The sequence below is a fragment of the Vipera berus genome, assembly GCF_964194415.1.
Source record: "Vipera berus genome assembly, chromosome: 15".
NCBI lineage: Eukaryota > Metazoa > Chordata > Lepidosauria > Squamata > Viperidae > Vipera > Vipera berus.
In genome coordinates this window covers 10,787,863-10,814,206 of record NC_138218.1, presented here as the reverse complement: position 1 = coordinate 10,814,206, position 26,344 = coordinate 10,787,863, and the positions used below count along the sequence as shown (strand labels likewise).

Genomic DNA, 26,344 nt, shown 5'->3' with positions numbered 1-26,344 from the left:
GACTTACTGAGGAAGCATTACTGAGAATTCTCATAGGGGTCAACTATGGCTAATTGATGTCGGAAATATTGGAAATAAAAGGTGATGTCGCCCTCTTTATGGGCGATATCATTGGAATAAGGCATTACGTCGTCCTTGGCACGGTGCCAAGGTGAAAATATTGGAAATAAAAGGTGATGTCGCCCTCTTTAGGGGCGATGTCATTCGAATAAGGCATTACGTCGTCCTTGGCACGCTGCCAAGGGGAAAATATTGGAAATAAAAGGTGATGTCGCTCTCTTTAGGGGCGATGTCATTGAAATAAGGCATTATGTCGTCTTTGGCACGGTGCCAAGGGGAAAACCAGGAAATAAAAGGTGATGTCGCTCTCTTTAGGGGCGATGTCATTGAAATAAGGCATTATGTCGTCTTTGGCACGGTGCCAAGGGGAAAACTTGGAAATAAAAGGTGATGTCGCCCTCTTTAGGGGCGATGTCATTGAAATAAGGCATTATATCGTCTTTGGCACGGTGCCAAGGGGAAAACCTGGAAATAAAAGGTGATGTCGCCCTATTAGGGGCGATGTCATTGGAATAAGGCATTACGTCATCCTTGGCACGGTGCCAAGTGGAAAACCCTGGAAATAAAAGGTGATGTCGCCCTCTTTAGGGGCGATGTCATTTGAATATTGCATTACGTCGTCTTTGGCACGGTGCCAAGGTGAAAATATTGGAAGTAAAAGGTGATGTCGCCCACTTTAGGGGCGATGTCATTGAAATAAGGCATTACGTCATCTTTGGCATGGTGCCAAGGTGAAAATATTGGAAATAAAAGGTGATGTCGCCCTCTTTAGGGGCGATGTCATTCGAATAAGGCATTACGTCGTCCTTGGCACGGTGCCAAGGGGAAAATATTGGAAATAAAAGGTGATGTCGCCCTCTTTAGGGGCGATGTCATTGGAATAAGGCATTATGTCATCTTTGGCATGGTGCCAAGGTGTAAATATTGGAAATAAAAGGTGATGTCGCCCACTTTAGGGGCGATGTCATTGAAATAAGGCATTATGTCGTCCTTGTCACGGTGCCAAGGTGAAAATATTGGAAATAAAAGGTGATGTCGCCCACTTTAGGGGCGATGTCATTGAAATAAGGCATTACGTCATCTTTGGCATGGTGCCAAGGTGAAAATATTGGAAATAAAAGGTGATGTCGCCCTCTTTAGGGGCGATGTCATTCGAATAAGGCATTACGTCGTCCTTGGCACGGTGCCAAGGGGAAAAAGGGAAAAAAAAGGTGATGTCGCCCTCTTTAGGGGCGATGTTATTGGAATAAGGCATTACGTCGTGCTTGGCACGGTGCCAAGGGGAAAACCTGGAAATAAAAGGTGATGTCGCCCTCTTTAGGGGCGATGTCATTGGAATAAGGCATTACGTCGTCTTTGGCACGGTGCCAAGGTGAAAATATTGGAAATAAAAGGTGATGTCACCCTCTTTATGGGCGATGTTATTCTAATAAGGCATTATGTCGTCCTTGGCACGGTGCCAAGGGGAAAAAATGGGAAATAAAAGGTGATGTCGCTCTCTTTAGGGGCGATGTCATTGAAATAAGGCATTACGTCGTCTTTGGCACGGTGCCAAGGGGAAAACCAGGAAATAAAAGGTGGTGTCGCCCTCTTTATGGGCGATGTCATTGGAATAAGGCATTACGTCGTCCTTGGCACGGTGCCAAGGTGAAAATATTGGAAATAAAAGGTGATGTCGCCCTCTTTAGGGGCGATGTCATTCGAATAAGGCATTACGTCGTCCTTGGCACGGTGCCAAGGTGAAAATATTGGAAATAAAAGGTGATGTCGCCCTCTTTAGGGGCGATGTCATTCGAATAAGGCATTACATCGTCCTTGGCACGGTGCCAAGGGGAAAATATTGGAAATAAAAGGTGATGTCGCTCTCTTTAGGGGCGATGTCATTGAAATAAGGCATTACGTCATCTTTGGCACGGTGCCAAGGGGAAAACCTGGAAATAAAAGGTGATGTTGCTCTCTTTAGGGGCGATGTCATTCGAATAAGGCATTACGTCGTCCTTGGCACGGTGCCAAGGGGAAAATATTGGAAATAAAAGGTGGTGTCGCCCTCTTTATGGGCGATGTCATTGGAATAAGGCATTACGTCGTCCTTGGCACGGTGCCAAGGTGAAAATATTGGAAATAAAAGGTGATGTCGCCCTCTTTAGGGGCGATGTCATTCGAATAAGGCATTACGTCGTCCTTGGCACGGTGCCAAGGGGAAAATATTGGAAATAAAAGGTGATGTCGCCCTCTTTAGGGGCGATGTCATTGAAATAAGGCATTATGTCGTCCTTGTCACGGTGCCAAGGTGAAAATATTGGAAATAAAAGGTGATGTCGCCCACTTTAGGGGCGATGTCATTGAAATAAGGCATTATGTCATCTTTGGCATGGTGCCAAGGTGAAAATATTGGAAATAAAAGGTGATGTCGCCCTCTTTAGAGGCGATGTCATTGAAATAAGGCATTATGTCATCTTTGGCACGGTGCCAAGGGGAAAACCTGGAAATAAAAGGCGATGTCGCCCTCTTTAGGGGCGATGTCATTTGAATAAGGCATTACGTCGTGCTTGGCACGGTGCCAAGGGGAAAACCTGGAAATAAAAGGTGATGTCGCCCTCTTTAGGGGCGATGTCATTCGAATAAGGCATTACGTCGTCCTTGGCACGGTGCCAAGGGGAAAATATTGGAAATAAAAGGTGATGTCGCTCTCTTTAGGGGCGATGTCATTGAAATAAGGCATTATGTCGTCTTTGGAACGGTGCCAAGGGGAAAACCAGGAAATAAAAGGTGATGTCGCCCTCTTTAGGGGCGATGTCATTCGAATAAGGCATTATGTCGTCCTTGGCACGGTGCCAAGGGGAAAACTTGGAAATAAAAGGTGATGTCGCCCTCTTTAGGGGCGATGTCATTGAAATAAGGCATTACGTCGTCTTTGGCACGGTGCCAAGGGGAAAACCTGGAAATAAAAGGTGATGTCGCCCTCTTTAGGGGCGATGTCATTGGAATAAGGCATTACGTCATCCTTGGCACGGTGCCAAGTGGAAAACCCTGGAAATAAAAGGTGATGTCGCTCTCTTTAGGGGCGATGTCATTCGAATAAGGCATTACGTCATCCTTGGCACGGTGCCAAGGTGAAAATATTGGAAATAAAAGGTGATGTCCCCCACTTTAGGGGCGATGTCATTGAAAGAAGGCATTACGTCATCTTTGGCACGGTGCCAAGGTGAAAATATTGGAAATAAAAGGTGATGTCGCCCACTTTAGGGGCGATGTCATTGAAATAAGGCATTACGTCGTCTTTGGCACGGTGCCAAGGTGAAAATATTGGAAATAAAAGGTGATGTCGCCCTCTTTAGGGGCGATGTCATTGAAATAAGGCATTACGTCATCTTTGGCATGGTGCCAAGGTGAAAATATTGGAAATAAAAGGTGATGTCGCCCTCTTTAGGGGCGATGTCATTGAAATAAGGCATTACGTCATCTTTGGCACGGTGCCAAGGTGAAAATATTGGAAATAAAAGGTGATGTCGCCCTCTTTAGGGGCGATGTCATTGAAATAAGGCATTACGTCATCTTTGGCACGGTGCCAAGAGGAAAACCAGGAAATAAAAGGTGATGTCGCTCTCTTTAGGGGCGATGTCATTCGAATAAGGCATTACGTCGTCCTTGGCACGGTGCCAAGGTGAAAATATTGGAAATAAAAGGTGATGTCGCCCTCTTTAGGGGCGATGTCATTGAAATAAGGCATTACGTCATTTTTGGCACGGTGCCAAGGGGAAAACCAGGAAATAAAAGGTGATGTCGCCTACTTTAGGGGCGATCTCATTGGAATAAGGCATTACGTCGTCCTTGGCACGGTGCCAAGGGGAAAACCAGGAAATAAAAGGTGATGTCGCCCTCTTTAGGGGTGATGTCATTCGAATATTGCATTACGTCGTCCTTGGCACGGTGCCAAGGTGAAAATATTGGAAATAAAAGGTGATGTCGCCCTCTTTAGGGGCGATGTCATTCGAATAAGGCATTACGTCGTCCTTGGCACGGTGCCAAGGTGAAAATATTGGAAATAAAAGGTGATGTCGCCCTCTTTAGGGGCGATGTCATTCGAATAAGGCATTACGTCGTCTTTGGCACGGTGCCAAGGTGAAAATATTGGAAATAAAAGGTGATGTCGCCCTCTTTAGGGGCGATGTCATTGAAATAAGGCATTATGTCGTCCTTGTCACGGTGCCAAGGTGAAAATATTGGAAATAAAAGGTGATGTCGCCCACTTTAGGGGCGATGTCATTGAAATAAGGCATTATGTCATCTTTGGCATGGTGCCAAGGTGAAAATATTGGAAATAAAAGGTGATGTCGCCCTCTTTAGAGGCGATGTCATTGAAATAAGGCATTATGTCATCTTTGGCACGGTGCCAAGGGGAAAACCTGGAAATAAAAGGCGATGTCGCCCTCTTTAGGGGCGATGTCATTGGAATAAGGCATTACGTCGTCCTTGGCACGGTGCCAAGGTGAAAATATTGGAAATAAAAGGTGATGTCGCCCTCTTTATGGGCGATGTCATTTGAATAAGGCATTACGTCGTGCTTGGCACGGTGCCAAGGGGAAAACCTGGAAATAAAAGGTGATGTCGCCCTCTTTAGGGGCGATGTCATTCGAATAAGGCATTACGTCATCCTTGGCACGGTGCCAAGGGGAAAATATTGGAAATAAAAGGTGATGTCGCTCTCTTTAGGGGCGATGTCATTGAAATAAGGCATTATGTCGTCTTTGGAACGGTGCCAAGGGGAAAACCAGGAAATAAAAGGTGATGTCGCCCTCTTTAGGGGCGATGTCATTCGAATAAGGCATTATGTCGTCCTTGGCACGGTGCCAAGGGAAAAACTTGGAAATAAAAGGTGATGTCGCCCTCTTTAGGGGCGATGTCATTGAAATAAGGCATTACGTCGTCTTTGGCACGGTGCCAAGGGGAAAACCTGGAAATAAAAGGTGATGTCGCCCTCTTTAGGGGCGATGTCATTGGAATAAGGCATTACGTCATCCTTGGCACGGTGCCAAGTGGAAAACCCTGGAAATAAAAGGTGATGTCGCTCTCTTTAGGGGCGATGTCATTCGAATAAGGCATTACGTCATCCTTGGCACGGTGCCAAGGTGAAAATATTGGAAATAAAAGGTGATGTCCCCCACTTTAGGGGCGATGTCATTGAAAGAAGGCATTACGTCATCTTTGGCACGGTGCCAAGGTGAAAATATTGGAAATAAAAGGTGATGTTGCCCACTTTAGGGGCGATGTCATTGAAATAAGGCATTACATCATCTTTGGCACGGTGCCCAGGTGAAAATATTGGAAATAAAAGGTGATGTCGCCCTCTTTAGGGGCGATGTCATTGAAATAAGGCATTACGTCATCTTTGGCACGGTGCCAAGGGGAAAACCAGGAAATAAAAGGTGATGTCGCTCTCTTTAGGGGCGATGTCATTCGAATAAGGCATTACATCGTCCTTGGCACGGTGCCAAGGTGAAAATATTGGAAATGAAAGGTGATGTCGCCCACTTTAGGGGCGATGTCATTGAAATAAGGCATTACGTCATCTTTGGCACGGTGCCAAGAGGAAAACCAGGAAATAAAAGGCGATGTCTTTGGCACGGTGCCAAGGGGAAAACCAGGAAATAAAAGGTGATGTCGCTCTCTTTAGGGGCGATGTCATTCGAATAAGGCATTACGTCGTCCTTGGCACGGTGCCAAGGTGAAAATATTGGAAATAAAAGGTGATGTCGCCCACTTTAGGGGCGATGTCATTGAAATAAGGCATTACGTCATCTTTGGCATGGTGCCAAGGTGAAAATATTGGAAATAAAAGGTGATGTCGCCCTCTTTAGGGGCGATGTCATTGAAATAAGGCATTACGTCATCTTTGGCACGGTGCCAAGGTGAAAATATTGGAAATAAAAGGTGATGTCGCCCTCTTTAGGGGCGATGTCATTGAAATAAGGCATTACGTCATTTTTGGCACGGTGCCAAGGGGAAAACCAGGAAATAAAAGGTGATGTCGCCTACTTTAGGGGCGATGTCATTGGAATAAGGCATTACGTCGTCCTTGGCACGGTGCCAAGGGGAAAATATTGGAAATAAAAGGTGATGTCGCTCTCTTTAGGGGCGATGTCATTGAAATAAGGCATTATGTCGTCTTTGGAACGGTGCCAAGGGGAAAACCAGGAAATAAAAGGTGATGTCGCCCTCTTTAGGGGCGATGTCATTCGAATAAGGCATTATGTCGTCCTTGGCACGGTGCCAAGGGAAAAACTTGGAAATAAAAGGTGATGTCGCCCTCTTTAGGGGCGATGTCATTGAAATAAGGCATTACGTCGTCTTTGGCACGGTGCCAAGGGGAAAACCTGGAAATAAAAGGTGATGTCGCCCTCTTTAGGGGCGATGTCATTGGAATAAGGCATTACGTCATCCTTGGCACGGTGCCAAGTGGAAAACCCTGGAAATAAAAGGTGATGTCGCTCTCTTTAGGGGCGATGTCATTCGAATAAGGCATTACGTCATCCTTGGCACGGTGCCAAGGTGAAAATATTGGAAATAAAAGGTGATGTCCCCCACTTTAGGGGCGATGTCATTGAAAGAAGGCATTACGTCATCTTTGGCACGGTGCCAAGGTGAAAATATTGGAAATAAAAGGTGATGTTGCCCACTTTAGGGGCGATGTCATTGAAATAAGGCATTACATCATCTTTGGCACGGTGCCCAGGTGAAAATATTGGAAATAAAAGGTGATGTCGCCCTCTTTAGGGGCGATGTCATTGAAATAAGGCATTACGTCATCTTTGGCACGGTGCCAAGGGGAAAACCAGGAAATAAAAGGTGATGTCGCTCTCTTTAGGGGCGATGTCATTCGAATAAGGCATTACGTCGTCCTTGGCACGGTGCCAAGGTGAAAATATTGGAAATGAAAGGTGATGTCGCCCACTTTAGGGGCGATGTCATTGAAATAAGGCATTACGTCATCTTTGGCACGGTGCCAAGAGGAAAACCAGGAAATAAAAGGCGATGTCTTTGGCACGGTGCCAAGGGGAAAACCAGGAAATAAAAGGTGATGTCGCTCTCTTTAGGGGCGATGTCATTCGAATAAGGCATTACGTCGTCCTTGGCACGGTGCCAAGGTGAAAATATTGGAAATAAAAGGTGATGTCGCCCACTTTAGGGGCGATGTCATTGAAATAAGGCATTACGTCATCTTTGGCATGGTGCCAAGGTGAAAATATTGGAAATAAAAGGTGATGTCGCCCTCTTTAGGGGCGATGTCATTGAAATAAGGCATTACGTCATCTTTGGCACGGTGCCAAGGTGAAAATATTGGAAATAAAAGGTGATGTCGCCCTCTTTAGGGGCGATGTCATTGAAATAAGGCATTACGTCATTTTTGGCACGGTGCCAAGGGGAAAACCAGGAAATAAAAGGTGATGTCGCCTACTTTAGGGGCGATGTCATTGGAATAAGGCATTACGTCGTCCTTGGCACGGTGCCAAGGGGAAAACCAGGAAATAAAAGGTGATGTCGCCCTCTTTAGGGGTGATGTCATTCGAATATTGCATTACGTCGTCCTTGGCACGGTGCCAAGGTGAAAATATTGGAAATAAAAGGTGATGTCGCCCTCTTTAGGGGCGATGTCATTGGAATAAGGCATTACGTCATCCTTGGCACGGTGCCAAGGTGAAAATATTGGAAATAAAAGGTGATGTCGCCCTCTTTAGGGGCGATGTCATTGAAATAAGGCATTACGTCCTCTTTGGCACGGTGCCAAGGTGAAAATATTGGAAATAAAAGGTGATGTCGCCCTCTTTAGGGGCGATGTCATTGAAATAAGGCATTATGTCGTCTTTGGCACGGTGCCAAGGGGAAAACCTGGAAATAAAAGGTGATGTCGCTCTCTTTAGGGGCGATGTCATTCGAATAAGGCATTACGTCATCCTTGGCACGGTGCCAAGGTGAAAATATTGGAAATAAAAGGTGATGTCGCCCTCTTTAGGGGCGATGTCATTGAAATAAGGCATTATGTCGTCTTTGGCACGGTGCCAAGGGGAAAACCTGGAAATAAAAGGTGATGTCGCTCTCTTTAGGGGCGATGTCATTCGAATAAGGCATTACGTCGTCCTTGGCACGGTGCCAAGGTGAAAATATTGGAAATAAAAGGTGATGTCGCCCACTTTAGGGGCGATGTCATTGAAATAAGGCATTACGTCATCTTTGGCACGGTGCCAAGGTGAAAATATTGGAAATAAAAGGTGATGTCGCCCTCTTTAGGGGCGATGTCATTGAAATAAGGCATTACGTCATCTTTGGCACGGTGCCAAGGTGAAAATATTGGAAATAAAAGGTGATGTCACCCTCTTTAGGGGTGATGTCATTGAAATAAGGCATTATGTCATCTTTGGCACGGTGCCAAGGTGAAAATATTGGAAATAAAAGGTGATGTCGCCCACTTTAGGGACGATGTCATTGAAATAAGGCATTACGTCATCTTTGGCACGGTGCCAAGGTGAAAATATTGGAAATAAAAGGTGATGTCGCCCTCTTTAGGGGCGATGTCATTGAAATAAGGCATTACGTCATCTTTGGCACGGTGCCAAGGGGAAAACCAGGAAATAAAAGGTGATGTCGCTCTCTTTAGGGGCGATGTCATTGAAATAAGGCATTACGTCGTCCTTGGCACGGTGCCAAGGTGAAAATATTGGAAATAAAAGGTGATGTCGCCTAAAGAGGGCGACATCACCTTTTATTTCCAATATTTTCACCTTGGCACCGTGCCAAAGATGACGTAATGCTTATTTCAATGACATCGCCCCTAAAGTGGGCGACATCGCCTTTTATTTCCTGGTTTTCCCCTTGGCACCGTGCCAAAGACGACGTAATGCCTTATATCAATGACATCGCCCCTAAAGAGGGCGACATCACCTTTTATTTCCAATATTTTCACCTTGGCACCGTGCCAAGGACGACGTAATGCCTTATTCCAATGACATCGCCCCTAAAGAGGGCGACATCGCCTTTTATTTCCAGGTTTTCTCCTTGGCACCGTGCCAAAGATGACGTAATGCCTTATTTCAATGACATCGCCCCTAAAGTGGGCGACATCACCTTTTATTTCCAATATTTTCACCTTGGCACCATGCCAAGGACGACGTAATGCCTTATTTGAATGACATCGCCCCTAAAGAGAGCGACATCACCTTTTATTTCCTGGTTTTCCCCTTGGCACCGTGCCAAAGATGACGTAATGCCTTATTTCAATGACATCGCACCTAAAGAGGGCGACATCACCTTTTATTTCCAATATTTTCACCTTGGCACCGTGCCAAAGATGACGTAATGCCTTATTTCAATGACATCGCCCCTAAAGTGGGCGACATCACCTTTTATTTCCAATATTTTCACCTTGGCACCGTGCCAAAGACGACGTAATGCCTTATTTCAATGACATCGCCCCTAAAGTGGGCGACATCACCTTTTATTTCCAATATTTTCACCTTGGCACCGTGCCAAAGATGACGTAATGCCTTATTTCAATGACATCGCCCCTAAAGTAGGCGACATCACCTTTTATTTCCTGGTTTTCCCCTTGGCACCGTGCCAAAAATGACGTAATGCCTTATTTCAATGACATCGCCCCTAAAGAGGGCGACATCACCTTTTATTTCCAATATTTTCACCTTGGCACCGTGCCAAAGATGACGTAATGCCTTATTTCAATGACATCGCCCCTAAAGTGGGCGACATCACCTTTTATTTCCAATATTTTCCCCTTGGCACCGTGCCAAAGATGACGTAATGCCTTATTTCAATGACATCGCCCCTAAAGAGGGCGACATCACCTTTTATTTCCAATATTTTCACCTTGGCACCGTGCCAAAGATGACGTAATGCCTTATTTCAATGACATCGCCCCTAAAGAGGGCGACATCACCTTTTATTTCCAATATTTTCACCTTGGCACCGTGCCAAAGATGACGTAATGCCTTATTTCAATGACATCGCCCCTAAAGAGAGCGACATCACCTTTTATTTCCAATATTTTCACCTTGGCACCGTGCCAAGGACGACGTAATGCCTTATTCGAATGACATCGCCCCTAAAGAGGGCGACATCACCTTTTATTTCCAATATTTTCACCTTGGCACCGTGCCAAAGATGACGTAATGCTTATTTCAATGACATCGCCCCTAAAGTGGGCGACATCACCTTTTATTTCCAATATTTTCACCTTGGCACCGTGCCAAAGATGACGTAATGCCTTATTTCAATGACATCGCCCCTAAAGTGGGCGACATCACCTTTTATTTCCAATATTTTCACCTTGGCACCGTGCCAAGGACGACGTAATGCCTTATTCGAATGACATCGCCCCTAAAGTGGGCGACATCACCTTTTATTTCCAATATTTTCACCTTGGCACCGTGCCAAGGACGACGTAATGCCTTATTCGAATGACATCGCCCCTAAAGAGAGCGACATCACCTTTTATTTCCTGGTTTTCCCCTTGGCACCGTGCCAAAGACGACGTAATGCCTTATTTCAATGACATCGCCCCTAAAGTAGGCGACATCACCTTTTATTTCCTGGTTTTCCCCTTGGCACCGTGCCAAAAATGACGTAATGCCTTATTTCAATGACATCGCCCCTAAAGAGGGCGACATCACCTTTTATTTCCAATATTTTCACCTTGGCACCGTGCCAAAGATGACGTAATGCTTATTTCAATGACATCGCCCCTAAAGTGGGCGACATCACCTTTTATTTCCAATATTTTCACCTTGGCACCGTGCCAAAGATGACGTAATGCCTTATTTCAATGACATCGCCCCTAAAGTGGGCGACATCACCTTTTATTTCCAATATTTTCACCTTGGCACCGTGCCAAGGACGACGTAATGCCTTATTCGAATGACATCGCCCCTAAAGTGGGCGACATCACCTTTTATTTCCAATATTTTCACCTTGGCACCGTGCCAAGGACGACGTAATGCCTTATTCGAATGACATCGCCCCTAAAGAGAGCGACATCACCTTTTATTTCCTGGTTTTCCCCTTGGCACCGTGCCAAAAATGACGTAATGCCTTATTTCAATGACATCGCCCCTAAAGAGGGCGACATCACCTTTTATTTCCAATATTTTCACCTTGGCACCGTGCCAAAGATGACGTAATGCTTATTTCAATGACATCGCCCCTAAAGTGGGCGACATCGCCTTTTATTTCCTGGTTTTCCCCTTGGCACCGTGCCAAAGACGACGTAATGCCTTATATCAATGACATCGCCCCTAAAGAGGGCGACATCACCTTTTATTTCCAATATTTTCACCTTGGCACCGTGCCAAGGACGACGTAATGCCTTATTCCAATGACATCGCCCCTAAAGAGGGCGACATCGCCTTTTATTTCCAGGTTTTCTCCTTGGCACCGTGCCAAAGATGACGTAATGCCTTATTTCAATGACATCGCCCCTAAAGTGGGCGACATCACCTTTTATTTCCAATATTTTCACCTTGGCACCATGCCAAGGACTACGTAATGCCTTATTTGAATGACATCGCCCCTAAAGAGAGCGACATCACCTTTTATTTCCTGGTTTTCCCCTTGGCACCGTGCCAAAGATGACGTAATGCCTTATTTCAATGACATCGCACCTAAAGAGGGCGACATCACCTTTTATTTCCAATATTTTCACCTTGGCACCGTGCCAAAGATGACGTAATGCCTTATTTCAATGACATCGCCCCTAAAGTGGGCGACATCACCTTTTATTTCCAATATTTTCACCTTGGCACCGTGCCAAAGATGACGTAATGCCTTATTTCAATGACATCGCCCCTAAAGTGGGCGACATCACCTTTTATTTCCAATATTTTCACCTTGGCACCGTGCCAAAGATGACGTAATGCCTTATTCCAATGACATCGCCCCTAAAAATGGCGACATCACCTTTTATTTCCAGGGTTTTCCACTTGGCACCATGCCAAGGATGACGTAATGCTTTATTCCAATGACATCGCCCCTAAAGAGGGCGACATCACCTTTTATTTCCAATATTTTCCCCTTGGCACCGTGCCAAGGATGACATAATGCCTTATTCCAATGACATCGTCGCTAAAGAGGGCGACATCACCTTTTATTTCCAGGTTTTCCCCTTGGCACCGTGCCAAGGATGACGTAATGCCTTATTCCAATGACATCGTCGCTAAAGAGGGCGACATCACCTTTTATTTCCAGGTTTTCCCCTTGGCACCGTGCCAAGGATGACGTAATGCTTTATTCCAATGACATCGCCCCTAAAGAGGGCGACATCACCTTTTATTTCCAGTATTTTCACCTTGGCACCGTGCCAAGGACGACGTAATGCCTTATTCTAATGACATCGCCCCTAAAAATGGCGACATCACCCTTTGGGGGCGATGTCATTGCAAGTTAGCATTACGTCATACTTGGCAGAGTGCCAGGCAAAAGGCAGAAAGCCCAGGCTTTCCCTTGGCATAAAGGGGCGATGTCGTCCCCTTTGGGGGCGATGTCATTGCAAGTTAGCATTACCCCCAAAGGGGATGACATCACCTCTTTATGCCAGGGGAAAGTCTGGCCTTTGTGCCTTTTGCCTGGCATTGTTTCAAGGAAGGAAGGAAGGAAAGAAAGAAAGATTAAGAAAAAAGATAAAGAAAGAAAGAAAGAAAGAAAGAAAGAAAGAGAGAGAGAGAGAGAGAGAGAGAGAGAGAGAGAAAGAAAGAAAGAAAGAAAGAAAGAAAGAAAGAAAGAAAGAAAGAAAGAAAGAAAGAAAGAAAGAAAGAAAGAAAGAAAGAAAGAAAGAAAGAAAGAAAGAAAGAAAGAAAGAAAGGAAGGGAGACAGAAGGAAAGAAAGAAAAAAGGAAGAGATGGAAGGAAGGAAAGAAAGAAATAGAAAGAAAGAAAAAGAAAACAGGGAAGGAAGGAGGGAAAGAAAGTAAGAGAAAAGAAAGGGAAGATAGAAAGAGAAGGAAGGAAAGAAAAAAAAATAGAAAGATGATAGGAAGGAAAGGAAGAAAGAAAGAAAAAAGAAATATGATAGGAAGGAAAGAAAGAAAGAAAATGTAAAAAGGAAGAAAGAAAGAGAAAAAAGTTAAGAAGGGAAGAAGGAAAGAAAGAGAGAAAGAAAGAAAGAAAGAAAGAAAGAAAGAAAGAAAGAAAGAAAGAAAGAAAGGGAGACAGAAGGAAAGAAAGAAAAAAGGAAGAGATGGAAGGAAGGAAAGAAAGAAATAGAAAGAAAGAAAAAGAAAACAGGGAAGGAAGGAGGGAAAGAGTAACAGAAAAGAAAGGGAAGATAGAAAGAGAAGGAAGGAAAGAAAAAAAATAGAAAGATGATAGGAAGGAAAGGAAGAAAGAAAGAAAAAAGAAAGATGATAGGAAGGAAAGAAAGAAAGAAAGAAAATGTAAAAAGGAAGAAAGAAAGAGAGAAAAAAGTTAAGAAGGGAAGGAGGAAAGAAAGAGAGAAAGAAAGAAAGAAAGAAAGAAAGAAAGAAAGAAAGAAAGAAAGAAAGAAAGAAAGAAAGAAAGAAAGAAAGGGACTAAGAGGAAAAAACAAACAATGGTTGAGGGTGAAAGGAAAAGAAAAAAGAAGATGAAGGGAGGGAAGAAAGGAATGAATGAGAGGAAGGAGGAATAAAGGAAAGAGAAGGAAGGAAGCAGAAAGGAGGAAGGAAGGAAAAGGAAAAGAAGAAAGCCAGGCATTGAGGGAAGAAGGAAGAGGAGGAGGGAGGGAGAAACTCACGCTGGGATTTCAGGACAAACCAGGGCTTGTTCAGGTTCTCTTTGAGGAAGAAAAGAGGCTTTTCAAGTGGCCCAAAGTGAACAAAATAGCCGGTTCTATCTTGGTAAAGCCTGACTTTTTTGCCCTCTTTTGGGTAGGAGAACACTAGGGCCTGACTTTTGACCCACTTTGGGGTTAGAAAAGAGTTCGGTGGGCGTAAGGCTGCATTCTGATGACTTTGCCCCAAAATAACCAACAGAATTTTCATACCTTGGGAAAGGCTGACTTTTTTGCCCTCTTTGGGGCAAGGTTTGTTTCCTTATGTGGCCACTATTCCGGCCTTGACCACAGGAGGGCACTTTTGCTAAGGGACGGGGAAACTGTGCAGTCCTGTTGTGACATCCGGTATTACAGCCACAAAAAGAAATAAAGCTTTTAATAGCATTTGAACATTATTCTTCTGTATCTTTTGAAGCTACCATAGGCCTTTTTAACACGGTTTAAGGCTTTTGAAGCAGGTTTCCTACATTTGTGCCTATTCTGCAGACCCTGGGGCTCCCGTTGCCCTTCTAGAGTTATTAATAAGTGTTTTAATAACAAAGATAAACAATAATAACCTTAAAACCATTAAAATGGTTTATTTTCTTTTGTGGCTGCAATACCTGCTCCGGCCACAGGACGGCACAGTTTCCCGTCTTTTAGCAATAGTATTGAGGCCATCGCAAAGGCTAACGCTATGGCGCAAGGAAAGTGTGCCCTCCAGTGGTCAAAGTATAAATCGCAACCACGCAAGGAAATACACCTTTTCAATGGGATTCTGTACCTTTATTATTAGAAGCCTTGCTATTAGTATTAATAGGGCAATGGGAGGCCCGTGGGCTGCAGAACAGGCAGAGAAGAAGCCTTAAATTGAGTTAAAAAGCCCTATGATGATGGCTTGAATAGATGCGGAATAATAATCTGAAAATGCCATTAAAAGGTTTTATTTCTTTTCGTGGCTGCAATACACGCTCTGACCACAGGATGGCAGAGTTTTCTGTCCCTTATTGAGGCCATCAAAAAGGCCTACGATGACTGCAGTGCTAACGCTAAGGGACGGGAATAGCGAACACACACACACACACACACACACACAAACGCCTTTTTAGAGCCTTTTAGCCTTGTTATTCATTATCTGCTTTAATAGCTTTGTTATCAAAATTAACATTGGTCCAAGAGGCGCTGGGGCTGCAGAAGAGCCGCCGAAGGAAACTTAGTGAAAGGGCTTAAAGCGAGCCAAAGAAGCTTATTCCCAGCTGTCTAGCATATAGTAAAGGACAGAAAGCAGAAGTTTCCCCCCTTGATGAAAAGAAAAGACCACAACAGATCAAAATACTCTTTTACAAATACTGTTCTATTGTTTACAAAAAAAAACCACCCCGGGGAGTACACTTCCCGGTATGGCCGACTTCCGGTCAGACATGCGCAGTAGTCCTCCACTGCCCTCCCCACCGACCTCCCCAGCATGGCTAACTTCCTGTCCGTCTCCGTCGCCGTCCTTCCACTTCTATTCAGAACGACCTTCTCGGCATGGCCGACTTCCGGTCAGACATGCGCAGTAGTCCTCCACTGCCCTACGCACTGAACTCCCCGGCGTGTCCAACTTCCTGTCCGTTTCCGTCGCCGTCCTTCCACTTTAGTTCAGAACGACCTTCCCGGCATGGCCGACTTCCGGTCAGACATGCGTAGTAGTCCTCCACTGCCCTCCCCACCGACCTCCCCGGCATGGCTAACTTCCTGTCCGTCTCCGTGGCCGTCCTTCCACTTCTGTTCAGAACGACCTTCCCGGTATGGCCGACTTCCGGTCAGACATGCGCAGTAGTCTTCCACTGCCCTACGTACCGACCTTCCCGGCATGGCCGACTTCCTGTCCCTAAGGGGGCGGCTGGATGCCGGTGGTTGCTGGGAAAGGTGGAGGGCGAGAGGAGAAGAAGGGGACGACGGAGAAGGAGGTGGCTGGCTGGAGCAGGAGGCGTGGTCGCGATGGGTCGGACACGACTACGCAGCTAACAATAACAACAAATTCGCAACATAAATTTCAGGGATTCCTTAGCAAATAGTACTGAGGCCATCTATGAGACTGGAAAGAGTGCCCTCCTGTGGTCGCAGTAAGAACCGCAACCAGACCAGGAAATAAACCTTTTCAATGGGATTTTAAGGTGATTCTTCTGCATCTTTATTATTAGACGCCTTGTTATTAATATTAAAGGAACAATGGGAGGCCCAGGGGCTGCAGAACAGGCACAGAAGGAGGAAACCCATTTCGAAGAGCCTTTTTGCCTAAATCTGTGCCTGTTCTGCAGCCCCTGGGCCTCCCATTGTTGCATTAATATTAATAACAGGGCTTCTAATAATAAAGATGCAGAAGAATCACCTTAAAGTCCCGTTGAATGCCACCTTACCTTAACCTTACTCTTTTCTAACCCGCAAAGTGGGCTTTAGGCCCTAATATTTCCTTAGCCCAAAGAGGGCAAAAAAAGTTCAGGCTATTTAGGTCACTTTGGGGAAGACTCAGGGCGGGATATAAATGTAATAAAAATAAATAAATAATAAATAAAGTCATCAGAATGCAGCATTATGTCGACCTTGACTCTTTTCTAACTAGAAAATTACCTGGCAGCATGCCAGGGCGACCTAATGCTGTAGGCAGAACCAGCTCGGGGCGCAGGCTTTACATTAGGCTTTCTGTAGGGACCTTTCGCACCGTCCTTGCACCGTCCTTGCACCGTTTGTCCCAGGTGGAGTGTCGAAATCGGAACTTTGAAGAACCAGTCGGAGTCCAACGTAACCAGCCGTGGGAGCCTGGGAACCAGGATTGACGGTCGTTAAAGTGAGAATTACCTGTAGCGTACACCTTGACGACTGAGCACCCAGATCACAACAAAGAAGGGAAAAAAGTAGCCTTTTTTGTACATTAAAGTTTTTGTTTTAATTAGTGAAACAGTTATCAATCATCATCAATGTAACAAGCTGAAAAATACAGCAACCCGATAGAAGACTGAGGTAACAAAATACTTCGCCAAATAAGAAAAATACAAATAAAGAGAACTTAAAAGACTTCCACAGGAGGGTGAAAACTTCAGTAGTTTATTTGGAAGGGGACAATTCACAAGGAGTGAGAGATAAAAGGCCTATACAGTAAAATGCCATGCAGTGGACTGCTGGGAATATGGCTAAAAAGGGATGTGAGAAATTAAAATTGTGCAACAGGTCTCACCAAAGGACAAACAAAACAAAATCGAAGTCTAGAAATGAGTTTAAACCACAAAGGCAAAAACGGCTGAAAATCCAGATACTATTGTTTCTGCTTCCATCGAGTGCTACTTGGAGAAAAAAACAACACAATCCACCATGCATTTTGGCACTAGGTTTACATAAGCGAATAAATTAAGAATAAATAACGTTGCCTCGATACAACTACACGAATTGTCATTGTGGAAATCGACGGGGACCATATTCTCAAAAAAATTTAAAAAAAATGGTTAAACGGCGGTCAGTTCCACAGAGCGACCTATTCTGGGCTGGACAGGGCAAGGCTTCAAAGGCAAAAGCCTTCCTTGGAGCATGGACATGTTCAGACGTACACCACCCTGCACTCCTTCAACCAAAGGCATCTTTGCCCAGAGCTATTTCACTTCGCTGGATGGTGAAGAAGACAAACCTTTAGGGAGGTGCAGTGTGAACTGGATGCTGCAAAGTCTCTTTTTGTGTATACACTGGCCCTGCCATCATTGGACCGAGCGTGCGAGAACGTATCATCCTCCGAGGGGATGAGGGCGTGGCGTCTTCTCTGGCGGAGAGCCTATTTTAAACAGTTACCGATATGCACCCCTTAATTCAGTCAAAGATGCACCCAAAATTAAAACAAAAACAAAAAGGCAGCTAAATAGGATCCTCACGCTTTTCATAGGACAATTAACCATTTAAACCTGGAGAAGAAGGAAGAAGAGGAGGAGGAGGAGGAGACTGTTCTATTACTCATTTATTTCACTTTTTCAAACCACCTTGCAGCAAAGCTACTTGTATTGCTGAATGAAGCTCCATCATTACGCAAATCCTTACTGTACATTTTTCCCGGGCTGTGGGCTACAGTGCTTATAGCTCTACCAAAGTCAAAAAGCTGTGGCAGGCCTTTGTGGCACTGGTTGTATTATTATTATTTTTTTCTTAAAAAAAACAAAAAGAAAGAAAGTTAAGTGAAAACAATCTCCTACATTCCAAAAATGCAGATTTGCAGAGGGACGTTTCAAGGTTTGGGCATTCTCTCTGCAAACACCTGCACGTCTCTTTCGTTACGCACAGACAGGCGTCTCTGCCTGGGCGTGCCGTAACACGCATGTTTCCCAAAGTCATAAAAAAAACAACCCTGGTGATTTCCAAACTTTTGACAGGAAGGGACGAACTAAAACGATGGGAGGTTGGTGGAAACAAGAGACTTTAAAGCAGGGCTATTTTTCAGAGTGGGTCCCCCCCCTTTTTTTTCTCACCCAGTAAGCCAATAACCAATTTTTTGTTCTCAAAGCATTTGAGAATCAAATCCTGAACTTTCTGTCCAGACTAACTCAAATTACAAACTTGCTTAGCCTTTGTGTGATTGGGGACGAACACGGGAACTGCATCCTTCCCTAAAGGATTTCATTAAAAAAAAAAACTTTCTTGAACTGAAAAGGGACTGTGATGCCATTAATCACTTAACTTTCATTTACTTCTTCGTTACCATGTCAGACCAGGGTGCTTATTCTAAGAGAGGAACGGGGAGGTTAATTTTATTGCACTCGTCCACTCCTTGGATTCATTCTGGGCAATTGAAAACCTGATTTGCAACAGCTTCCGTTTTGGTACCGATTCTTTTTCCTTCTTGAATGCTACTGCCACACCCTCCAGCATCTTGCTAACAGTCTCATCCCTCGGTTATAAAAATTAGGATTCCCTTTTGTTGCAAGTCATTTTTTTTTAAAAAGAGAAAAGTTTCTGCTTGGCATGACTGCTGTCTGTCTTTTCGGCACGTTTGACGCAGGTTATTTTAAAAATAAAGGAAGATATTGAAATTTAGCACCCTTGTAAAAGGGTGGGGGGTGGGGGTGTTTTATGCAATTTGGGCTCAATTAATTCCCTAGCTGGGTTAATTGCGTTGGAAGCCAGATTTGTTTTAAAAAATTCTCATTGTGTAAGAGAAAGCCCTTTTTAAAGGCTCCAGGTGAATGGCACACCGTCCTATACCGAGGCGCTATTAATCCACAGGTCTTCACGTCTGATAGAAAATCCAGACAAAGGATGCCTTCTCAGGAATAACCTTTCAGGCATGCACAGATCACAGACGCTACATCGGGATGATCAACCTACCTATTTGCCCATCCTGAAATTCTACGGCAACTGCCTAACTTGTCACCCACAACTGGCTGCACAGTTTTCCAACAATTTCACCATGAGGAAAAAAAAAAGAAGAAGGGAACATATGGGGGGTGGGTGGGCTGAGACGTGGTTTTGTGTGTTTTTTGTTGTTGTTGTTTCTGTTTTTTTTTTCATTTCCTGTCCAAATCCAAGAGTTTCTTTACCTTCCTTCACTCTTCGGAACAGGAGACAGACAATACGGCGTGACACTTTCAAAAAACAAAACACGTTACAATCGTTGACGGCGGAGACATTGAGCATACGTTTAAAGTAAACACGGCTTAGAAGAGAACCAAGATACAGCCAGATGGGGAGCCAAGCTTGCCCCTGAGAGCACGCAGAGCGCTGTTTATCCAAAATGACCGCTGGCTGGCCACATCTGTATTAAGAAGCTGGCTCATTCAGCTGCCACGAAGCAGCTCAAGGCTGCTGGGGAATCCAGAAATGAGGACATTTTTAGCTATTCTACCTCGCTTAAAAGAACACTGACTTTCTGGCCAAGTTAAAAGGGACTGGCTTTCCCCCTTTTAGGAGAAACTGGAGCCCATACCAGTACTTTTCCCTCAACAAATGCTCTCTGGGATTGGGAAGTTCTAAAACCAGCCCTAGGGGATGTAGGAGAAGGTTGCACGGTGGGACATTTTGGATAAACAGGACCCTGTCAGCCCCCCCAAGCCACACGATTTAAGGCAGATCTTTCCTTTGGGATGAAGTAAATCCAGAAGAAGCCTTAATTATCGTGTGTATTTCAGCAGCAATTAGTCCCTTCATTGCTAGGGGTACCTCCAGTTAATAAAAAACAAACAAAAACATCCACCACAAAATACAGCACAATTAATTATGAGATACAAACAGAAAAATTACAGGTGAGTTTTGTTTTTGTGTGTGTGTGTGTGTGTGTGTGTGTGTGTGTGTGTTTTTCTTGTGCCAAAATACACATTTCCCAAATAGCTTCGGTCAGGACGTTGGTGGCGTCCCTACGTTTGATACAAAAAATAATAATAATAATTCTGAGGCAGCCAAAGCAGCTCAGTGCACTTAAGGTTATAAAAATGTTGTTTCACAATGTTCTATTCTAATTGACACTCTGCAGCAAGTTAACACTGTCAAACATTTGTTGTTTTGTGCATTAGAAATAACTGTAAACCCAACATGGGCTAAAAGTTCTTGAGTCACATAAAGCAGCTTGGCTGTAAAAAGAGCAGTTAAAAAAAAATCTGCAGAGATGTGACAGATACAGTTTGTGGCAGGACAAAGATCCACAGCTGTCTGGGACCCCCCATATCTAGAGTTAAGGACCCAAGGATCCCGTGATGGGGAGGGCTGCATCTCTTAAGTTTTCTCTCTCTTCGCCAGTGCAGTGAGTTAGATCCTGTCCCAGGGATGACATTCATCTTTCTGTTTCTAGAAGCTGTGTCATAATTACTTTCAAGTTATGTAGAAAAGTGCTGAAGTCGCTGTGGGAGACAGCTGGTTTGCTCTGAAGTCTCTTTCCTCCTTGCTTCAATGGGAACCCATCTTCCCATCTTGAAGTTTGGCACTGGACGTTATACCGCACACCGGAGCCGGTTACTCAAATGACATAAGGTTGGCAGGTACCTGAAAGAGCAAACGGTCAATGAAAAGTTCTGGATAAATGGTCCGCGGATGGAAGATCCTTGCAAGAAGCCTCCTCAAGTCAAGTCAAAGTCACATCAAGTCAAGTCAAAGTCACATCAAGTCAACTAAAAATCAACTAACTCATGTCAAGTAGAAGTCAAGTAAAATCAAATCTATTTATTACAGCTTTGACCACTCTTTACATTAAAAAAGAGTAGAATTAAAAAAGAGAAACTCCCAAAAATTGTTATTGGGAAAGGGAAGAAAACAACAACATATCTAATTACTGTAAAGGTGAAGAATCCAAAGTTTACATCATGTATCTCCTGGACTTCACCTACATCCAGGAGACACCACAGTGTTTTAGATTCTCTTTCTCATTTTCCTCTCTACTTCTGGGAGGAGATTGGCCTACACCAGGGGTAGGCAACCTCGGCTCTTTTATGACTCATGGACTTCAACTCCTGAGCTGACTCAGGAATTCTGGGAGTCGAAGTCCATGAGTCATAAAAGAGCCGAGGTTGCCTACCCCTAGCCTACACTAACAACCTTGGGAAATGGGCACAAATGAACCTGGGTAAAAAAAATTTCTCAGGAGGTTTTGTAGACACTCTAACCCAGTTAAATGATAACACATCTCCACCGTTTCGCTTACAAACTAAAACCAAGCAGAAGATGGCCTTACCTGAGGCCTGTTGCTTCTGCAGGCATCATCCAAATGCTTGTGCCACAATATTGCGTGAAACCTGGAGCCGGTCTGGAACTTGTAAACATTGCCTGCAGAGTTTAAAAAAAGAAAAAGAAGAACCAGTGTCCTTGTGATTTGATAACAACAGCAATAAAGAACAGCATCTTAAATGTAAAAATATATCCCCATCTTTACAATGACGATCTCAGAACCTAAGTCAGAAGAACAAAATGATAAGAGTTGGAAGGGACCTTGGAGGTCTTCTAGTCCAACCCCTGCTCAAGTATACCATTTCAGACAAAATGGCTGTCCAGTCTCTTCTTGAAAACCTCCAGTGTTGGAGCATTCAGAGCTTCTGGAGGCAGGTTGTCCCACTGGTTAATTGTTCTCACTTTCAGGAAGTTTCTCCTTAGTTCCAGGTTGCTTCTCTCTTTGATTAGTTTCCATCCGTTGCTTCTTGTCCTGCCTTCCAGGTGCTTTGGAGGATAGGGTGACCCCCTCCTCTCTGTGGCAGCCCCTCAAATACTAGAATACTGTTATCATGTCACCCTCTAGTCCAGGGGTAGGCAACCTCGGCTCTTTTATGACTCATGGACTTCAACTCCCAGAATTCCTGAGCCAGCCAAGCTGGCTCAGGAATTCTGGGAGTTGAAGTCCATGAGTCATAAAAGAGCCGAGGTTGCCTACCCCTGCCCTAGTTCTTCTTTTCTTTCTGAGCTTGGTTGGTTATCAGCCAAGCTCAAAAAGCACCAAGGACCCCCCCCCCCAGTTCAACCCTGAGCTACAAAATATGCTGTAGGCATTCCTCTTTTAACTGAGGCTTAACTTTCATGAAAAGTTTTCATGGAGCTTTCATCCACAGCTCAACTTCTAGGACTCTTCAAAATAAAATAAAATACAAAAACGCGGTCTTCACTTTATTTATTGCTCAGCAATAAAGTCCCACTTTAAACATGCTTACCTTTATCCGGGTTGTTTAGCTGAAAAATATCCGGATGTTCAGGATCGTCAGGAAGGGCTACCATCCAGCCCACGATGGAAACCTTTTTCCCGGGAGTTGACTTATACTGCAAAATGGAAAGTCAAAGAAGAATAGATGGTGAGAGGGCTCCAGGAAGTCGGAATTTCCCCTAGGGCAGGGGTAGGGAGCCTCGGCTCTTTTATGACTCATGGACTTCAACTCCCAGAGTTCCTGAGTCAGCAGGAATTCTGGGAGTTGGAGTCCACGAGTCATAAAAGAGCCGAGGTTGCCTACCCCTGCCCTAGGAGATGCTGCAACGCGGCGTCTCGCCCACCGGAAGAGGCAGAAAGCCTCTCCAGCGTATGCACCCCATAACGTCATGAGCCTCGTTTTGCTTACGTGCTTCCTCTCGCTCCCCCTTAAGGACTTGGCTCCGAAATAGATCAGAGTGGATCCCGAGAGAGTAATCCAATATCTGGTCCAGGAAGAGAGCTGGGAAAAGGAAAGAAGGGAGCCGTAAGAGAGGAAGCTTTCCCCTTACCGATGGTCCTCGACTTAACATCGCTTTGTTTAGTGACTGTTCAAAGCGGAAACTGGGAAATGATTAAAAAAAAAAAGTTCCATTTTGGAATTTTTGAACCTTCAAGGCCAAAACGAAGCCACGAAGGAAACGCCTAGAGAGAAAGCCAAACAGCCAAAAGTGTGTTAAGAGTTTTATTTTTCGGGGCTTTTTCTACGCCCTTTGAGTGTTTGTTCCCCACCACACAAAAGGTTGGGAAAGAGCCACCAATGGCCTCCTTGTCCCCATCGCTCCTTTTGTGAGTGGAAACGTGGAACAAAAGAGAGAGTCCCTGTGTCTTTGCTCACGGCTTATCAGAGAAAGAGCTTTACTCCATGTGGGTGTCAATCAAAGTTCAGTTTGTTTGTTTTTTTGTTTTTTTAAATCCCATTTATATCCCGCCCTTCTCCGAAGACTCAGGGCGGCTTACAATCTAAGAAGCACAAACCAATGTGCTTAGCAGTAGCCTTCATTCTATGTATATGCCTGCTTATTAGGGCTTTCATACACCCCCCAAGCGGCATTATTACAAAGTCAGCTTATTGCCCCCCAACACAATCTGGGTCCTCATTTTACCTACCTCAGAAGGATGGAAGGCTGAGTCAACCTTGAGCCTGGTGGGACTCGAACCTGCACTAATTGCAGGCAGCTGGGGTTACTTAAGGAGGCATTAGCCTCCTTAAGTTCATGTACCATTAGGAGGACAGGTTACGTTTGAGGGCTCCTCTTTGAGGTTGGCTGGTTCCTCACAGACGTTTCCTTACCCAACTAGACAACACCATCAGTGCTAGCAGAGATGGTAGCGCTGATGGTGTCCCCTAAGTTGGCCATGAAGCTCTGCAAGAAAACAGCCAAGTGGTGCACTAAAGGACTCCTCATTTCAACCCGGAGCTACAAAAATTCTCCTCTGTTGGTGCAGCTATTTTTTGGTTCCACCCACAATCGAGCTTCTCAGTCTCATTAACTTAATTAAGGAGGGGAGGAGAGCCGCCACATTGCTCCATTGATTGAAACGGAAACGTAGCCTCCATGGACGCTTCTGCCCTGGCAAACGATGGGCATCCACGCTTTGCTACCATGGCAGAACACTTGAGGGGCTTACCGTAGGTTTCCGGCCTTCCTTCAACATCGTCTTCCTTCTCAGGGGGCCTTCCATGGTCACCACCCCCACGGACGCCCCTGATCTGCAACTGCAGGCACCTGCTGGGCTGAAGCAAGAAAAACACACAGGTGTGTAAGAGCAGCGGAGACTAGACGATTCTTCCATTACAATGGCGTGCAAAATGGATATTGATGGGACCTTTGGCTTGTGCAATCAGTCTTCTTCTAAGCGGGGACAGTTGAAGAACTGCCTTTGAATTCTAAGACTGGTATTTTAGTGCCTCTGGGATCCTTACTGCTCTTTGAACTTGGCGGTTTCCTTGCAGTCATTTCATAACCCAACTAGGTTGTCCTTTGATGTCCAAAAGATGAACAACTTGCGCTTACGGCAACATGCTTTTGCCAAAACCCTGAAAGATTTATTCCGAGTGAGATGGGGAAACTCCGCATTTTTCTAAACACATTAGCGCAGATTCAAAATTCAGTGGGCGGCGTAAATGCGGGTGGGTGGTTGCATTAGTAAAACAGTAATCATATTTTTTAGCACGCTAGCCAAGGGGAGGAATACGCATACAAGTTGGCAAAGAGGCTTGAAAATATTTACTCAAAAGATAAAAAGAGAATGAAGGAAAGGTAGAGAAAATAAGGGCTGAAATGGAAAATGGACTTGAGCGAGGGATCCTTTGAAAGGTGGGGGACCTTTTCTCCTCCACGTAGTTCACAAGTCTTCCCTGAGGAATTTTCAAAGCCGTGCCAACAACGGAGTTTAGCCAAAGAATTAAATGTTGTTGATGATGAGGATGATGATGAAGAAGAAGAAGAGGAATAGAAGAAGATATGCAAACTGGCGTTGTGGAGAACAAACGATTGCAACATCTACCATTTTTATTCTTCATTCAGATATACCGGTATTTCTGAGCTTCATGCCAATTTGGGAAGCATTTAAGTAAGGCCCTGGCACGCCACCTTGCCTCAACTCCGGCGAAAAACAAATTATTTCGCTTTCCTGTTGCGTGAAGGGATTGCACACTGAGACGTTTTAGATCTGGCTTTTGCTGACCGAAATGCATCGCAGGGACATGATCCCTGTTTTAGTGATCTGATTTAGCATCTGAGAAGGATCAACTTGAGGCCGAGTTGATTATCTTGTACTCCCGAGAGAGTTAAACCTATCCAAACGGAAAGGTGAAGCTGTCTAAATTAAACTTAAGCTCCCTCCAAGCATGAGAGTTTCAATTTAATGTAGGTAGCTTCCATCTTTTAGAGAGATGTTTCTTTGTGGTTTCTTTGGACCTGCAAGGCAACTGTTTGCTATTCAAAGCATCCACTACTAGAGTAAAACCCATCAGGGTTTTAAGTGTGCTTAAATCTGAGCGATTCTGCACATCTTTACTGTCCATGCCTCGTTCAAATACGATGATGTTTTCTTTTCATTTCTACTCAGCACGTTTATGTGTAACGTTGCACGTAAATAGGGCCATTCAAACTTCTCTGGAGGCGTGGAAGTAAAAAGCACAGAGGTGAGTAAAAATGCAACCCCCCCTTGCTAACATGAGAAGGAAGTCACTGTGCAGATGGGAAAACAAAAATGGCCATGCTTTTGAAAATAAGGTCTGAATTAGCAAGGGGAAAAGAGAGGATGAAAATAAGATTTGGCACCATTGTCCAGAGAGTGAGAGACCCACCACCTAATTGTACCTGTACACACAGCTCCGACTTCTGGGAGAATTCCGAATTGGCACCCTCCAGTTGGGCCCCAGCGTGGCGTACAGCCGACCCCTGTTTACGAATTCACACGTTAAGTTCTTTAGTTAGCATGCAAAATCGCAACAGCTCCCCCCCAAAAAAAATTTAAACCCACAAGAAAAGAATCACGGCTTTCACGACGGGTTCCACGTTCTCACGGTTTGCACCTAGGTGTGAACTAAGACGAGCATTCGATTCGGAATTGGAATCAGATGTCCATAAGAAAGGAAGAAAGCTGTTTCTTGGTGACTTGCCTTCTTTTTTTTTTAAAAAAAATATTTTCTAAGCTTCACAAGGACTTTGAAGAGCAGCTTGGGAATAAGAGAGCTTTTGGGGGTTAGAGTTAGGGTGGGAAAGAAAATTTGCCCGGTCAGGTCAGGTGCAAAGCTGAGAACAATATCCTGGAAACAAACACACCAGAAATCAGAAGAACAATTGTGAGTGTTCAGA

The 26,344-nt window shown here is 44.6% G+C and overlaps 1 protein-coding gene across 4 annotated transcripts in view; it reads right to left on the bottom strand.

Moving 5' to 3' along the window:
- Positions 1 to 16,898: 16,898 nt before the first annotated feature.
- RALGPS1 (Ral GEF with PH domain and SH3 binding motif 1) overlaps positions 16,899 to 26,344 on the bottom strand; it is a 90,994-nt gene continuing 81,548 nt past the window's right edge. For all 4 annotated transcript variants that reach the window (XM_081339946.1, XM_081339949.1, XM_081339947.1 and 1 more), the window contains 6 exons: positions 25,847 to 25,927; positions 24,150 to 24,255; positions 22,888 to 22,980; positions 22,489 to 22,594; positions 21,525 to 21,616; positions 16,899 to 20,839 (listed from right to left, as the gene is read on the bottom strand). In XM_081339946.1, the coding sequence (XP_081196072.1) occupies positions 20,810 to 20,839; positions 21,525 to 21,616; positions 22,489 to 22,594; positions 22,888 to 22,980; positions 24,150 to 24,255; positions 25,847 to 25,927 (508 nt within the window). In that variant the 3' untranslated portion in view covers positions 16,899 to 20,809. The remainder of the gene's footprint in view (positions 20,840 to 21,524; positions 21,617 to 22,488; positions 22,595 to 22,887; positions 22,981 to 24,149; positions 24,256 to 25,846; positions 25,928 to 26,344) is intronic.